We start from the raw sequence: 17,015 nt of genomic DNA on the forward strand, positions 1-17,015 counted from the left end.
CGTAAACACAAACTTCCATCATCCACTGCGGCTTAAGCTCGAACTCGTTTCCGCATCTGCGCAGTGCGGAACTGACGACACGTTGGGGCGAAAAGCATGGCGGACGAGGAGAGCGTGAAGCCAAACACATACGAAACACTCGAAATTTCGAGCAGCGATGAAGGAAGCGATCACGGTGATGGCGGAGAAAACGACGAGACGGTGAAGAGCTTCAAGGATCTGGTAGGTTTGCTTCAGCGAGCGAAGGAAAAGAGTCAAGCACATTAACACGGAGAGACCACTGCTGTTCGAGTTAGCTACAACTCCGCTGTGTTATGTAAACCTCATTTTATCCTTTTAAATATGAATGGGATATGTCTGTGAGACATATACGGCGCTAGTACACAATTACGATCGTGTTACAAAGATTTCTACCTTTTGTCTGCTTCCGACAGGGTGTTACTGATGTCCTATGCGAGGCTTGTGATCAGCTGGGATGGAAGAGCCCCACGAAGATCCAGATAGAAGCTATACCGGTGGCTCTGCAAGGTGAGAAATCACGCTTACCTCTTTCTGTCAGTTTTACTCAAGTAACAGTACATGATCACACGGAACAACCATACGCACATTTTTGGACATCAGGAAAAATACAACCCTTCTGGAATAAAATTCTTTTCGCTCTGCGGGAAATATTTAGTTATGTAATTCCAACGATTGTTTCAGATCCTCTATTTGGATCATCTTAGAGGCCATTTGCGTCCATGCTGTTTAAGTCCCCTAAGGTTTTAAACAATGAGCTGTAGACAATGGGTGGTTGTTGTTGAGGAGATCCTTGTGATGGACAAACTCGCATACAGACAGAAAAAGAAAGAAGAAAACTTTCTACAAGACTGGGACAAATGTTTATTATACAAAGTGAAGAAAGGACATGAATAAATTGAATTATTAAAAGAGGCAGATTTACTCCGACACTACCAGCCCCTGAATGTTCAAATATTCATGAACTTGTTTTTATATGTTTTTGTATGGCTACTTTTCAGCTTTGTTTTGGCATTAGCATAGCCACCATTTGTGCATCATTGTACTAGACCATCAAAAAAACAAGTTGAAGTAACAATGACAGCAAATATCCTGTTAATCAGAGATGATGGGCTAAATGCATGGCCCAGGGATTTGAAATCTGAAATCTCAGCAGAGGATTGGAAATCAGTTTGTACCGTGATTACACACCTCATATCTGTACGTGTAACATATGAAACTTCTCCATATTTCTCTGTGAATCATTACAATTTAACATGGACTGAAGCTAAAGGAGCAGCGCTTCAGTCTGAATCTCAGGACTTGTTTAAATCTCTAAAGGTTAAAGTGCGTGACATTTCTTGTCTCCTTGTGACCTGCAGGGAAGGATGTTATTGGCCTGGCGGAGACTGGTTCAGGAAAGACCGGTGCCTTCGCTCTGCCTATCCTCCAGTCGCTGCTGGCCTCCCCCCAGAGGCTTCACACACTTGTTCTCACCCCCACTAGAGAGTTGGCATTTCAGATCTCTGAGCAGTTTGAGGCCCTGGGCTCCAGTATCGGCGTTAAGTGCGGTACGTGTCCTTGAAAGGTGAGGCGGCTTGCAGTAGTGCGGGAGGCTCTGTGCTCTAAATCCGTCTGTCTTCCGTTGCAGCCGTGATAGTTGGTGGAATCGACATGATGTCCCAGTCCCTGGTGTTAGCGAAAAAGCCGCACATCGTTATTGGTAAGACTTTACCTTTAAGAACGTTGCATATTTTTCACACTTCACACGTCTGCTTATGTTCACCCACTGTTGTAATGTTTGTATCCTTTATTTGTATCCTTTATAAACTGATTTTGATGATATACTTTTAAGTAAAAAAATCGTTTTGTTTTTTTCCAGCCACGCCCGGTCGTTTGATCGATCACCTCGAGAACACAAAGGGCTTCTCTCTACGAGCGCTGAAGTTCCTGGTCATGGATGAAGCAGACAGAATCCTCAACATGGACTTCGAAACTGAGGTCAGTAGCTTCCTATTGGTAGGAGACTCACTATAGCACCTCAGCCACATCCTCCTCAGTGTGCTGTTAAATGGCAGGCTCAAAGGTTATTGATGAAAGCATTTTAAAGTGAATGTGACAACCTTTATGGCAGTTTAAATCCAAAAAGTGAAATTTACCTAAACTTCGCATTACTGGCCGTAAGCTGGTAAAAACCCAAGTTGACGTATATTTTTTTGGTTGACAGTGGAGCATTTTGAAAGATTACAAATAGCTGATAGGCTGAGCTTTAAATTAAAAACCTGCTGGCTACGGGCTCCACACCTCCAACGCCTCAGGCTAGATTTGCGCCTGTGACGTGTCCATTTGTGAAGCTCTTTGCCTATAAACAGAGAAGGTTTTCGAGAATTTAACCTGTACAAATTTCAAGAAGCATGTAGCTCATGTAAACTGTCATTTTTATACCTATTATTATTTATTTTTTTACCAGGTGGATAAAATCTTGAAGGTGATCCCAAGAGAAAGACGCACTTTCTTGTTCTCGGCTACCATGACCAAAAAGGTATCTTTGTGTTCTTCTCTCTTTGTCGACTCTAGATGACGGAGAATGTTAGTCGCGTTTCTTTTAGCCGTCCTTGTCCTGCACATTATGGGGGACAGTAATAAGCAGCTGCCAGAGTAGCCTTTGCCTGACCTTCTGTCATATGTTTACAGGTCCAGAAACTAGAGAGAGCAGCTTTGAAAGATCCTGTGAAGTGCGCGGTGTCTACGAAATACTCCACAGTAGACAAACTGCAGCAGTACTACATCTTTATACCATCTAAGTACAAGGTAGGGTGCACACGTGTACATGTGCTGACCATGTGCTGACAGTTGTGTTTGTGACCTGCTGAAGCTGTTTTATATTCAGTAAGTTTAGCTCTTGGTTTTGCCAACAGGACTGCTACCTGGTTTCCATCCTGAACGAGCTGGCCGGGAACTCCTTTATTATTTTCTGCAGCACGTGTAACACAGCCCAGCGGGTGGCGCTGTTGTTGAGGAACCTCGGCATCACTGCTATCCCTCTACATGGGCAGATGAGTCAGGTAAAGCTTCAGAGACTCGGTTGAGTATAAGGATTTAACCTGAGATGTTAGCATTCATTATAGTGCCTGCTGCTCTGTCAGCATTACCTACGCATACTATAAAACCCTGTAAACAGTTTGGTTTACGATCACACTTGCAACACATGCTAAAGTCATGCTTAATTAACTTTACATGCAAGTTAGTGTACTTTTTGTACCATTTGGAAACATCTGGAAGTCATTGTCATGGTCTGCAGTTTACCATAAGCAGTCTACAATCAAATCTACATTCAAATCAGGCTGCAGTTCACTTAAATGTTTGAATAGAGCTCTTTGCACCATCTAAGATGCTGTTTTTGTAGACCAAGAAAAATTTCTTTCACTCATGAATGAAAGTGAATGTTGACCAGCTTTGGTCCCGTTTGGCTGGATGTCAGCCCTCTTTCTGGTTTTGTGGCATTACAGCAAATGTGACCTAATGTATGATATGAGTTGTGTGTAAATATGCACACAGACATTTATCAAATGGAGTTTTTAAGGAAGTGAAAGTTTTCCCTTTTTCTTTCTGGTGGATACTGTGATGTGATCTGGATCTTCCTTCCTTCGCCGTGCAGAATAAACGTCTTGGAGCTCTGAACAAGTTCAAGTCCAAGTCTCGGTCGGTGCTGCTGGCGACTGACGTGGCATCCAGAGGACTGGATATTCCTCATGTCGACTGCGTCATCAACTATGACATTCCCACTCACTCTAAGGTACCGAGGCGCCGATAATCATGTTGGTGGTGCGTTTGATGATTTATTTCACTTCACCGATGAGCTGATCTGTGGATGTGTTTGATCCTACAGGACTATATTCACAGGGTTGGCCGAACAGCCAGAGCAGGACGATCTGGAAAATCCATCACTTTCGTCACTCAGTAAGAAGGGCCTTTTTATTGTCACCAGTCATTCCATATACAATAACATCTCTGCTTTGTTTCCACTTATTGCCATTTTTATACCATTTTGACATGGTTGAGTAAGTTGTGCAATACTGTGGTTTGGAGAGGAAGGTCACTGCAGCAAGTAAATGTGTCTGGTGTCCATATAACCATAGGTATGATGTGGAGCTTTTCCAGCGAATTGAAAGCTTGATTGGGAAGAAACTTCCAGCCTTTCCAACCCAAGAGGAGGAAGTGATGATGCTGGTGGAGAGGGTGAGCGAGGCCCAGAGATTTGCCAAAATAGTAAGTCATCCTGTCTTTATTGTGTCTTTTCTCTGTATTTGTCAGGTATAGCCTAAAATTTGAAGAAGAAAAAAACATGCTGTGTGAAAACAATGGTGCATAAACCCGTCTGAGCCTGCCTGGCCAATGCATCAGTATTTAGTGGTATGTTTCTACATGAGGTGATTTGAGCTTTGTGACACAGTGTGTTATCCTCTTGAAATCAGCCATCAGAAGATGGATACAGCGTGGTCATAAACAGATGGACATGATCAGACAGGCTGTGGTGTATGAACAGTAAACAGTTGGTGCTAAGGATCCCAAAGTGTGCTGGAAAAATATCCCCAAAACCATTACACCACCAGCAACCTGAGCTGTTGATAAAATGTCGTTTATGCCAACTGTTACCATCCTATCCAATTGTGGCAGCAGAAATCAACACTCATCACACAAGGCAACATTTTTCCAATCTTCTGTTGTCCTTCTGTTTCATGAGACCATGCAGCTTCTAGCTTCAGTTCCTTGTTTTTAGCTGACCGGAGCAGCACTCTGTGTGGTCTTCTGCTGCCGCAGGTCATCTGCTTCAAGTTTCGAAGCAGATGACCAGAGAACTGACCACACTGGATATTTGCATTAACAGGCAGGTGTAGGTGGTAAAGTTGTTGGGGAGTGTAATGATTTAAATGTAACCATATATTTAAAAGAGCAATGACTGCAAGCATAAACTAAAAGTTACGAACAAATGTTTGAAACTTGGCTAAACCTTGGCTAATTTCTTCAAAAATACATATTTAGAAATGTTTGATTTTTTAAAATTAAACTTGTTCCGTCTTGACCTAAAATGCCTGTATATAGAATATAGTCAGCTATTAGTGTAGATGAACATTAAGAAAATGTTTGTGTTCCCCAGGAAATGAAGGAGCAAGGCGACAAAAGGAAAAGGCCTAAAAGAGGGGACGGAGACGATGATGACACGGAACAGGCGACCGGCGTGAGGAAGAAGGTTAAAGGAGGAGGAGGAGGAGGAGGAGGGAAGAAGCGTGGCGGAGGAGCCTGGAGGGGCGGACGCTGAAGAGCCCCAACATTAACAGACTGTACAGAACTATGACATACAACGCCTTTACCGTCTTTTGAAACTTTCATTGTTATGACACGTTTTCCACTGCTTCCTTAGTAAAGTGAATGACTATTTAATTACAGAAAACACATGTTTTTCTCGCCCCTGGTGACATGTTTCCATTTGTAATAAAACTCAAGAAGTCGCACGATTGTGTGAGCTGGTGCCGCTGCTGATGTTGCTTTCAGACACAAGAGGGAGCTGTTTCAGTCAAAAGCCACATTATGTTTTATTAAGAAGTACTTAACCCTTCTTGTTTTCTAGCTTTTTTGTTTAGAAAACATGTGAGGTATTAGACAACAATAACAATGCGTGGCAAATTGAGGCGGTTTTATAATGCATGCAAGCAGCAGTTGCAATAGTTATTATGTTTTGGGTTTTTTTTATGCTTGTCAGTGGTTTGCAGCAAATTGGGGGGTTGGTTTGTTCCAGCCAATAGTGGAGAAGGGCAGAGAAAGACCGCAAAGCGAGAGCCCAATCGCTTCTAGGCTGCATGTAGTGGGTGTGCAGTGCCTAGATATTTGTGGGATAGATCTTAAAAGGTATCCACCGCAGCATAATGCCCGACAGTGTATTCATTATTGCTGCCTTCATTAATGCCATTGAGGGGATTCTGACAGGCGTGAAGGCACGCACATAAAAATTTATTAGCGGCTGAATCCTGACAAGAGTGCGACAGTGTGGCGTATTGATCTGCGCGATCACTTTCTAGTGCGCACAGTCCACCGTAGGCGGGAGCAGCGGTGGTCAAGCCTGCTCTCTTTAGGAGGGGCCCCAGTGTGGAGGCAGCACTGTGCACTGTGGTGCATACCGAAGCCCAGATACATGCCTGCATTTCTCTTGTGGCTAGCAGCTGTATAGTTGCGTTCAGGGTCTAATCAGGGGGAGCTTTGTGAACAGGTTCTGACTGCTGCAGGTAAGTTTGCTCGCGCCAGCCGCGAGGGCGAAGAACGATGGGGCGCGTGGTGATTATTACGGCGTCAGTGAGTGAGCAGCCTCCGGGATAGGGGATGGAGGTCGCTCTGGAAACGTACTTTGGCTGTAGTCTTTATTTGAGTAGCGGGGTTCAAAATCCACCGCTCGGCGTCATAAGCGCTCTGGTTGACCTCGAGGACTCTTTCTCTCTCTTTTTTCTCTCACCATAGAAACGTGTTAATTGGTAACACCTGAACTCTTAATACGTAACAGAAAAAGTGCAGACTGTGGTAAGCTAGCTTTATGACTCTTTCTTTTGGCTCATGACAATAATTTTCTCCGACAGTAACCTTATTTTTGTTTATCCTAATGGTTGTTCTCCAGACAATAACTTTTAGCCGCTGTTACTCGTTCTTTTAAATTAACCGTGTCGTGACTTATTCCCGTTACCCACTTATGTAGCTAGCTCCGTCAGTTGCGCAGGTTTATTACGCAGTTATTAGCCTAATATTTGGAAGGGCGACTTCAGCTGCATGTTTCAGGCGTTTATAGTTTCCAGAGCTACCTGGATAGGTGTTAAAATTCGGGTTATTTTGTATACAGCGAGCTCCCTGGAGAACGAGAGCGACTTATTGTATGTGACACTCACAGTACGTCGTCCATCTGTCCCGTTTGGTTTTCTGGCAGAGCGGTGTAGTCTCCGCAGTACGCGCATTATTGTTGTGCAGTGCCAGGCTGCCAAACCTACACTGAAGTCTGACTCGCAACTTTTATTTGATTGTCTGACATATGAGTTCCCTTCTTCACTGTATTACTTTATTATACCAGCTATGAATCAAGAGACATACTTAAATTCATGCATATCTATGTGATGTATAATGATCAGTGAATTCTACTAAATTCATAAGTATTAGTGTCACTGGACGTTTCTGCCATTATTGGATCTATAGTGATGACTACAAGTGGGAATCACCAGACACTAAGTTCATAATGCGATGTTATTTTAACAGAACTACTTTGCCATCTGCTGAGAATTGCAGTAGTATATATCACATTCTTTCAACTGCAAATCATGCCCTCAAAGTTGAAGTTTTTATCTCACTTCAGTTATTTATTTATTCATTTATTCACTAAAACCTAACATACGACAGATTCAGTCTGCTATTGAATGGGGTGAAATTGGCATCTACATGCAGTCCTTTTCTGATAATACACCAGTTAATTGTAATATATCTTCAAACATCACCGTTGCTGTCTACATAGACAGAAATTCACATTTAACAGAAATGTATATTTAACTGTTGCACTAAGCAGTGTTCCTGTTTTATAGGAATATAACTAGAATATAACCAGCTGGCAGCCAGTTGTGTGGAGTACCTTTGAGTTGTGCTCGCTGACAATGACTCATTCAGACTGATGGCAGCATGTTAGCAATCCGTCTGTATTTATAAATTAGCTAGTTATCTGCAAACCTCCATCACTCACTCTGAGAGTGACTACAGTCAGAGTGCAGCTGTTTGCAGAAAGGTTACTTCCTATGAAGTGACCAGTGCAATCCCATTGCGATCAAACACACACTCCTGTTGATCACATAGGGTGAGATGTAAAATTTGACTAAATTTCACGTTTTGCTACTTATCGCTGCACCCCCTTTTCTTCTAGGTGGCCATATTGTGGTGATCATTCCCAGTTAAAATGTCTCATCGGAGTGGGCAAGAGGACCCAGAGCGCTACCTGTTTGTGGACCGGGCTGTGGTTTACAACCCAGCCACACAGGCTGACTGGACGGCCAAGAAGCTAGTGTGGGTCCCCTCCGAGCGCCATGGCTTTGAGGCGGCGGGTATCCGAGAAGAGCGTGGCGAGGAAGTGCTAGTGGAGTTGGCAGAGAATGGTAAAAAGGTGGTGATCAACAAGGATGACATCCAGAAGATGAACCCACCCAAATTTAGCAAGGTGGAAGACATGGCTGAACTCACCTGCCTGAATGAGGCGTCTGTGCTGTACAACCTGAAGGACCGCTACTACTCTGGACTCATATATGTGAGTGACTTAGACCTGGAGCCTTCAAAAGGTTCTTTTTTTTTTTCTAACAGTTTACTGTAAACTCAACACACTGGTGGATGGTTGACCTCAAAATTATTTCTCTGGCTGTTCTGCTCGTTGCAGGCAGTTGTTTCGTGTTTAGTCACCTGTCTTACAGTCTTGGTTAAAAGTGAGATCTGATATTTATCCATCTTTGTTTAGGGAAAAAAGCAGCTCATCTGAGTGACTCATGACCACACAAACACACTCACATATTTGCACACAGAATGACTGACAGAGCTCTATGGTCTTAAATGCCATAACTTCTCTCTCACCTTGGCTAAAGACAGACCTTTGCCATAAACCTTGCTGGTGTCACCCTAACCCCCACATTCCTTTATTTTAGCTGTTTCTCAGATCACAAAACAACCCTATCAGTTCAGTTTTTCTCATCCACATGGCCATTTTTTAAAATATATTACACATGTAGACCAGTCAGGAAAATCTCTGGTGTCTGTATATCTAAATGTTTTGTAGTAGTGAATTTTTACGCAGTGTCTGGAGTGGTCTCTATCACTGCATCGCTTCTGTCCCCATAATCCAGTTTCACCACAGATGAAGCAGCTCTGTGACGCGATCTTGACCCATTTAGTGACATGTTTACCAGGAATAGAATGTGGGTTAGTTTTTACCTGAGAGACTGTGGTTCGGGCGCTGCTGGGTGACTCGTTGCACTTATAAATGAGCCTTTCATCCAACAAGATGTGATAAAGTGAATGCAGCAACGCATTGCAATCGTCAAATGCTTAAAAGTATTATTATAATTTGCCGCTACCAAAATGGAAGAAAGCGTTTCAGCAATTTCCCATATGGCTTGAATTTCCATGTCATTCCACCAGCTCCCTCTTCAGTTTCTTCCTAATACCATGGTGTCATGGTTTCAGTTTTTTTCTGGGTTCAGAATTGGCTTTGGTGCTTGTTAATTGTCCCCTTGCCTAAGAGAAATTGAAAACATATGTCTGACTGTGTTGGTTTTCTAAAAGGAAGAGAATTTTCTCCTGTTTAGCTCACTGTTAGAAAAAGAAACCCCCTGTGCTTGAAACTTCTTTCCAGTGCGTTTGACTTACCCCCCAGAGCTCTGATATGTCTACTGCAGACATAATATAATGCCTACCCCAAGGCTGTGCTTTGAATTGAGATAATTGGAAAGACCTCTGTATCTGAGTCATAATATGATTCTGCAAGTCTTTTACAAGTTGAGGTCTGTACTAACTGTTTTTCTAAACCTGTAAAATATTTTCATAGGTTTGCCTTTAGGACACAATTACTGTTTTCAATAACCTAATATTAAAGGGACTCTGTAGTTTGGTCTAACTGTACTTAGAAGACCTATGTTGATAATCCCCAATATCACAATCCACATTCTAGCAGACAGTGCAGGTTGTTGTGTATGTTTATACAGTACAGGACTTACTGTACCATGTCTTTATGTATCAGGTACTTAGAAACTAGGGGTGCAACGATACACAAAATTCACGGTTCGGTTCGATACTTTGGTGTCACGTTTCGATATTTTTTTGATACAAAAAAAAAATGTTCATGCCTATTTAATTTGTCATTTATTAAAATTATAAATATATATTTTAACTCAAAAGTACAGTTTTGAAATCACTCATCTTTGGAAAAGAGAGTTTATTACAGAGAAATGTCTCTTTCCAAAATAAAAGCTATACTACACGCTTCTTCTGGGCTATATTCTCAGCAGCATATTAAACATATCAGGTCCCCATAAGGAGAATCCTGTGCTAACGGCTGTCTAAATGACTCGGGTAAAGTTTGTAGCATGCCTGCTTATTGTTTTTGTCTGCTTCCACTTGTCTTTGCACTAGGATGATGTCGGAGTAAATGTCCAGTCATATTCGTTGTGTTCCCACTAGTGCTGTCAGCGTTAATCCCGTTGAAATGACGTTAACGCCACAACACGGCAAATCTCGGTTAACGAGTTACCGCAGATCGCCCCGTGCTTGGGGCTGGACGGCGTCAACACGTTAACGAGCAAACTGCGCTAACGCACTAGTTCCCACCAATGTAATTGAGCATTGCGTGGCACATCCAACAAACTGTTTTACTTTTGTCCATGACGCCCTTACCTTCAGGGTCATACGTTACATGAAAACCAAAATAGTTCCAAAGGCCAGATCTGAATGAGGGTGGGGGAGGTTCAATTTGCCATGTTGCAACGAGAGCTTAACTTCTGTCTTGCTAGCTTGCCCTGCGCTCAGTGAATCTGCGTTCGACTACTCCGCCTAGGCTGCACTGTCGAGCGCAAATCCACTGAGCGCTCAACACAGACAGCATCGTCAGTAGAAAAGTTGATAAAATAAAAATTTTGTATTGTTCGATACATATGCGTACCGAACCGAAAGCACTGTTTCGAACGGTTCAATATTGATACGAGTATTGTTGCACCCCTATTAGAAACTGTATTGCTTTGAGAGAATGCCTCACACTGGTGTCCCTTGTGATGTTATATTATTTCATTTTCAATTGTGTAAGCTTTGAAAATTCAAGTTAAGTGGAGTAGACTGAGCTCCTGCTGAGCTAGATGAGTCAGTAGGTCAGTAATGCACATTCTGTATGTTAAGGTTACTGTGAAGAAAACAAATCTTATATATTGTTGCCGAAACATGCAGAAAAGTCAACTGTGGGCGTCCAGTAATTTTCCAGTGTGTATCTTTACTGTTAATTACAATCACACATCTGTTACTGGTCAGTGAAATCCTAGTTTCTGTGTGATTTTTCTATCCTGTACAGCCTCTTTTGTATGGCCCTTTGTAGAGCTGACGGCTTGTTTCGTGTAAAGTCAGGCCGCCTGTCAAGCTGGCTCACTAAATTTGGCACCTTTCTATCTGTACGGTGGTGAGTCACAGGCTAGCCACCATGCTACTCACTAGCTGGGCTACAAGCAAGCCTTTGTGTTGTTAGATAAGCCTCAGCTGTCAGAAAGCCTCAGCATTCTTCCACGGCAAAAAGACCATCCGTCTGTCTGTCTCCTGCCGCCTACTTCAGCTCTTCTGCTGCTCAGTGTCTGTCCTATCTTCATCAACTCAGTTCCTTTTCCCACACTCACTCTGCCTCTCCGCTCTGACGTACTTGTCCTGGAGAATAATGACATAGATTTTCTTTCTTTCTTTGTTTTATGGCATGCATTGGTTTTCTATAAGTATCAGCTGATATTCACTCTGTTGACCGATCATCAACTTCATGTATCGCAGTTTTGCACTAAAAATGTGTATGAAAACTCTTACTTTAAACATCAGTATTGACCCACAATCCATTTCTTTCTTATTGATTTCAAATATTTGCGTAGTTCCTACACTATGGCCCTGCTCAGAATGATTACATTGTAATAGTGGATCTGCCTGCAGGTCTAGAGCAGGCGCAACCTAAGAAAGAGAAGAAAACCTGCATGGCCAGGCTCATCCTTATAACTTTGTAGAGAAAATGTTTTAATATGATTAGATTAAAGTCATCGGTTGACTTCTATTTCTGGAGGAACTTAGGTTGGTTATGATGTAACCTGTTGCTGTGCTATGATTGTTCTTCATTTTGCCTCTTAGATTTCTACAGAAATAAAATGTGTGGTGGATGTAATGCCATAGATTCATACAGCTTTTCTGATAGCATATAGTATGTTTTATATAATGGGCTCCACTGCCTTAAAGCTTATACATTTGATCGTTCTGCTGCTGCTGTTAAACTGATTGGATACCACACATACCAGTGTTTTACTTCAAAAGCCAAGTCTGAAGTATTTATTAGCTTTGCTATGAAATCAGTGAAGCAGAGCCCCGTTGGGGAACTGGTCAAAGTCTACTGTAGTCCACACAGATTAGTGGCGCCGAGCAAGTCTCTGCACTCAGAGTGCCCTTAACGGCTTTTGGAGTGGAGAAAGTCCCGTCAACGTAGGCCTGCTGTCTGACTGATCAGAGGTGGCAGATGGGGTCGGCTGTTGTGTCTGCTGTTGGCTATGTGTTGCTCAGCTGTTACTAGGCCACGGCATCCCCTCCCCTGGATCTGATTTCACAGTGGAAATATCACCTTCTCTTTCCTGGACTGGGCCAGGCATGGCTTCTTGTCAGGCGGTGTTAAGTTAGCTGTGTCCTCTGCTAGTTGGCAATAGCAGTTGTTAATGGTCTTCGTACTGGATTTATCCTGCAGGATATTTCACAATAAGAATATCCTTATTTTATTTTTCTCATATTTGCATATGTTTGAGGAATAATAACCACTTAATATTCTGGCATCATATTTTTTTTTCACTGTGACAAACCATTATGAATAAGAGAGGAGCTGAAAATAGTGTTTTATGACAAAAGACATTTTACTTGACCCTCAAAATGAACAAGAAATCTATAGATAAGGGCGGGTCTGCTCTGTGCAGTTTTAACCAAATAAAACATGAACATAGAATGTGATACAGCAAACTTCAAGTCCAGGTATCTCTCTGCAGCCACACCAGCTGCTTTTGCACTAAATGCTGCAGAACTAAACCATGGAAACAGAACAGACTCTCCATTTATAGTGGCTCCAGTTTTCAGATACGGGGGAATTAAATTTTCATTAGCCTTCGAAAAGGAGAGTGGAGAGTTAGAGTTTCAGCAGCTCTCTCCCCCTCATGTAGGGAGCAATTTACAGAAAGGATGAGAGCATGGCTAGGTGTTTTTTTACGCCTCTGCTTCTCCATTGGATTGGACCACAGGGAGCTCCGTCAGCTGGATCATTGCTCTGCTCTTCATCCTCGTCTGCCTCTCTCTACTTCATCGCCTTCTTTCTTCTGTATCAGCAGCACAGCATCAGTTGCTCAGTGCTGACTTAGGCCCCTGACTGAGCTGTTACGTAACAGCTACAGTACGCTGTGTGCTCTCCGGGTCCTTTGTGATCGTCTGCTGAGTCACTCAGGTAGACGTCCCAGTGCTGTACTCAGCCTTAGGTGCAGCGTTAATAATGAAGCAGGTGTCATGATGTGTGATGCTTTGATACAAAAAGATCCCAGAAGGAGATTGCTTTTCCAAATATTGTAGCTTTGTTTACTAGTTGTACTATATTAATGGCTGAGGAAGCGATAGAATAAATAGCTTTTTAAATATTTACGGCTCTTCAAAACAAAGGCTCTTATTATGGACAACAGTTCATGGAGCATTTGCCTTTTAAATTTATTTATTTCTGAACTGCATTTGTCATGTTGACAGTCAAAAGAGGAACCTGATCGTCAAAATAATTTCAGTTTCATAGATCAGATTTCTATTTCCGGACTTCTCCTCTGCTCGAGAGGTTTTAGTGATTGGTTTGTTGCCTATTTTTTTTGCAGGATTACTCAAAAGGCAACTGCTTGAAAATTTAACCAGAAGTGAAGTTGGGCCCAAAATAGAAGTTATTAACTCTTGGAATTGATCCAGATTGAATCTGGATCATCAACACTTAAGAGAGTGCACGATTGGGCATTTTGTGTAATATTTTTCACAAAACCACATCAAGTTGAAATAAAAATGAAATGAGGATTGTTCTGATGTTCTCAAGAAAATGGAGCAGACTCATCCAGACTCTGATATCCTTCTGGAACCCATGAGCTTAATTCAAGCATGGTCTCAAGTGAATTTTTTATCATTGGTGGAGATATGCACCTCTGGAATTATGTTCATGTTTTTGTAAGTAGTGTTAAGTAACACTGCACAAACATATCTGTAACTCCAAGTAGCTAGCAGAGAGGTGCCCGACTCTGGTGCCCAGGGTGTTTAGCCATCTCGGCCTCACAGATTTATAATATCCATCTATCTTTTGTTCAACATCTGGCTCTAATTTTTTTAGTTATATATGAGGTATTAACTCACTGAAAGAGGCATAACTCAAGGTATGCGTTATTATTACTTTCTTAAGGTTCAGTCACTATAGCTGTACTTTATATTCTGTAAATACAATGGAGATTTGTGTGGGCTCCTGGAATAAGCCTAGCATGTCAGTGTGAAGGTCATACTACCGTGAAGCAGCCTTTTCTCTGTGTCATCCATAGGGGAAATGTGAAGCCCCTATAGCATCTGCAGAATGAGCGAGAGCCACTGCCCCACCAGGGCCCCTCACGCCGTCTGCCTTGCTCTCTGGTTGAGTCAGATTCAGCCTACAGCATAGCTCAGAAGCCTTCGCACACACTCTCTAGGGAGACATTGTCAAGCTAATGGCATAGCCAAATGCAACACCGCAAGTCAGAAAGTAGGCTAAACATTTGCAGTGCACACTGTTTGCTCTAACATGAGTCTTTATAATATTCCATAAACTCATTATTCATATTAATGCGGTGCTGTTTTGGCTTAAAAAGGCTCTCTGGGTATTGCACACAGACAAGTGTCTGCTCAGTGTTTCATTTATCAGCATTCCCTCAGATCTGCTCTGCTCTGCGTCTATCACTGTCTTGCATGCCAGCTATGATGATGTAAGCTACCAAAATGTGGGTAATGACAAGTCTTCCTGCACTGATAAAATGCAAGCTAGATGATTTATAAAACCAGAAATGTACATGCTCCTTTCAATCCTGTTTGTATCCACTTATGGTTCCATTGAGCCTTTATGTGATCATTGTGAGCAAACTTGAGAAACATCCACAACAGACCTAATCATATGTTCTTTTAGTTCTTAGAGAACTCTTTGATATTAACCTCCATGTTTGTTTGTTTGTTTCATATCTTTAAATACAGACATACTCTGGGCTTTTCTGCGTGGTCATCAACCCCTACAAGAACCTGCCCATCTATTCAGAGAACATCATTGAGATGTACAGAGGGAAGAAGAGGCATGAGATGCCTCCGCACATTTATGCCATCTCTGAATCAGCATACCGCTGCATGCTTCAAGGTATGTTACACATCTGCTCTTTGGAAATGGACCTTTTGCTATGATTACTTGAAAACTACAGTATGTAAAATAAGTGATAAACACATTTAAAGGTAACTTAACTTATTAGCAAACAGGTATAATGGAAGCTGAAGAATTTTGGTGTTTATCTCACTTGCGAGCAGGATTGGGTTTGCCTGTATAGTGTTGGAGATTAGTGTGTGAATATAGTTGTGTAATGTATGTGGAAGGTCACAAGGTCAGAGAGGTGTCTGTTATCACTGAAGGGGTCAAGTAGCAGATTAACTATGTGGCAGGTTTTCCAGGTGTATGGCTGGGGTCAGTCAGTTAATTGGTAATTGCAGGGTAATGCAAGGCTGTTCAACACAGTCTTTATCCTTTAAACACCAGGCAAAGAGTTTTACATCAAAGCTTTAAGTTGCATCGTTTATTCTTAGCTTGTTCTCACAAATACTGGCCAGAGGTCTGCTAATGTAATGTTTTTGGCTCTCTACATAATTATTTCTCCAAACCATGAACTGATTTGCCTTTTAAACCACTGCAGTATTTTTTCCAAGCTGAAATGAAGACAGAAGTTTACTTTATAATGGTGGCATTTTTAGGAGAGCCTTAGACTGGATGTCTCAGATTAGGAGGGGGACATAAAATGGCATTTTCAGCCCCATGGTAGCTGAGAGCCGTAGCATTTCAACTTTCTAACTCAAGGCTTGGTAGTGCCAAAAGCCAAGGCTTGTTCCTCTGTCTCACTCTTATGGTGAACCATCGTACCATCTGCAATACCGCAGAACCACATGCAGGTTTGAAAGGAAAAAATGTGGTGCTTCAGCTTCCACTGAAATCACAGAACCACTGAGCCATAATCAAACACAGGGCAAAAATAGCGTAAGCTCCTGTATATGTTTGATATATGATGTAATGTAGTCCCAAAGAGTTGAGCTAAAAATCTCATCACTGGGGATGTTTTATAATTTAGGTAGAAATTTCAGTATTGACATCATAGTACAGTGGTATCTTTTACTATGCAGCACATAAGCACGTTTAAGTCTGCACTATGTCTTTAAAAGGTTAGATTTGTGCAGCCAAAACTTCTTACTTTGAATTTTCAGATACTGATTTAGTTTTTTATAGAAACACCGTAGTTCTGAGATCCTCTCCTTTTTGTTCAGTTTGAAAAACATGATTGTTTTGGAAATTTAAGCCAGGTCAGCTAAAAGGTTTAGTATATCATTGCTTTGTTTCAACAGAAAGAGACAGTAGTCTCTTTCTGTGTTTCAGATGAGCGTAATGTGCTGTGAGTTGCGAGAGTGAAGCCTCTAAGCTCCTAATAATGTGTGTAGCGAGAGGCTCGCCTGGTAGACCTGATGCCCTGTGACAAAGGAATTTATAGCAAAAGTAAAGGAGATACAGAAAGGCAGGGCAGACACCGAAGGAGGCAAAGTGAGAAAGCAGGTTTTAAAAACATCAGTCTTCAAGTTGTCATTAACTTGACCTGCAGCACAGATTGGTTTTCATCTTGCAAATACACTGCATAGTTGGTTCATGTCTTGAGCTACAGCTGTTGCATACTTGAACTTACGGTGTAGCTGGAGCTCATCAAAATCCACCCGGCCTGCTGTAGGATAGACAGCAGGAAAAGGTTAATAGAGCATGCATTATTGGAAAAGAGTTGCACAACTTGTTTTGATGGTCTTTTATTGAAGCCCACACTAGTCTCCTTTTTGTAATTCTAAAAATGTCATCATGTGAGCATGATTACAATATAAAGACCCACAAGACACAAGGCCATGACCCAGTTTGAATACCAACTAAT

At 42.0% G+C, this 17,015-nt stretch overlaps 2 protein-coding genes across 3 annotated transcripts in view; both read left to right on the forward strand.

The window, feature by feature from the left end:
• Positions 1–63: 63 nt before the first annotated feature.
• On the forward strand, positions 64–5,531 carry ddx47 (DEAD (Asp-Glu-Ala-Asp) box polypeptide 47). Its single transcript, XM_080905022.1, has 12 exons — positions 64–222; positions 435–528; positions 1,380–1,568; positions 1,649–1,720; positions 1,880–1,998; positions 2,468–2,539; positions 2,692–2,808; positions 2,916–3,062; positions 3,656–3,793; positions 3,887–3,957; positions 4,137–4,266; positions 5,156–5,531. The coding sequence occupies exons 1-12, from the start codon at positions 97–99 to the stop codon at positions 5,315–5,317; spliced, it is 1,437 nt and encodes a 478-aa protein (XP_080761148.1). The 5' UTR covers positions 64–96; the 3' UTR covers positions 5,318–5,531.
• A 203-nt stretch (positions 5,532–5,734) lies between these two features.
• The window catches only part of LOC308411202 (myosin-10), a 67,814-nt gene continuing 56,533 nt past the window's right edge, over positions 5,735–17,015 (forward strand). Inside the window, exons 1-3 of one of the 2 annotated variants that reach the window (XM_080905017.1) lie at positions 5,735–6,278; positions 7,940–8,317; positions 15,049–15,205. In XM_080905017.1, the coding sequence (XP_080761143.1) occupies positions 7,973–8,317; positions 15,049–15,205 (502 nt within the window). In that variant the 5' untranslated portion in view covers positions 5,735–6,278; positions 7,940–7,972. Of the gene's footprint in view, positions 6,279–6,385; positions 6,568–7,939; positions 8,318–15,048; positions 15,206–17,015 lie in introns of those variants that run through there. The other variant, XM_080905018.1, reaches the window with a different exon arrangement.

Source organism: Rhamphochromis sp. 'chilingali' (assembly GCF_963969265.1).
Source record: "Rhamphochromis sp. 'chilingali' genome assembly, chromosome: 15".
Lineage (NCBI taxonomy): Eukaryota > Metazoa > Chordata > Actinopteri > Cichliformes > Cichlidae > Rhamphochromis > Rhamphochromis sp. 'chilingali'.

What these genes read in the sequence shown, in the direction of transcription:
- ddx47 (XM_080905022.1), top strand. Translation starts at nt 97, where the DNA reads ATGGCGGACGAGGAGAGCGTGAAGCCAAACACATACGAAACACTCGAA. An exon ending in CGGCTACCATGACCAAAAAG is followed by an intron (nt 2,540 to 2,691) that starts GTATCTTTGTGT and finishes ATATGTTTACAG; the next exon opens with GTCCAGAAACTAGAGAGAGC. An exon ending in TCCATCACTTTCGTCACTCA is followed by an intron (nt 3,958 to 4,136) that starts GTAAGAAGGGCC and finishes ATATAACCATAG; the next exon opens with GTATGATGTGGAGCTTTTCC.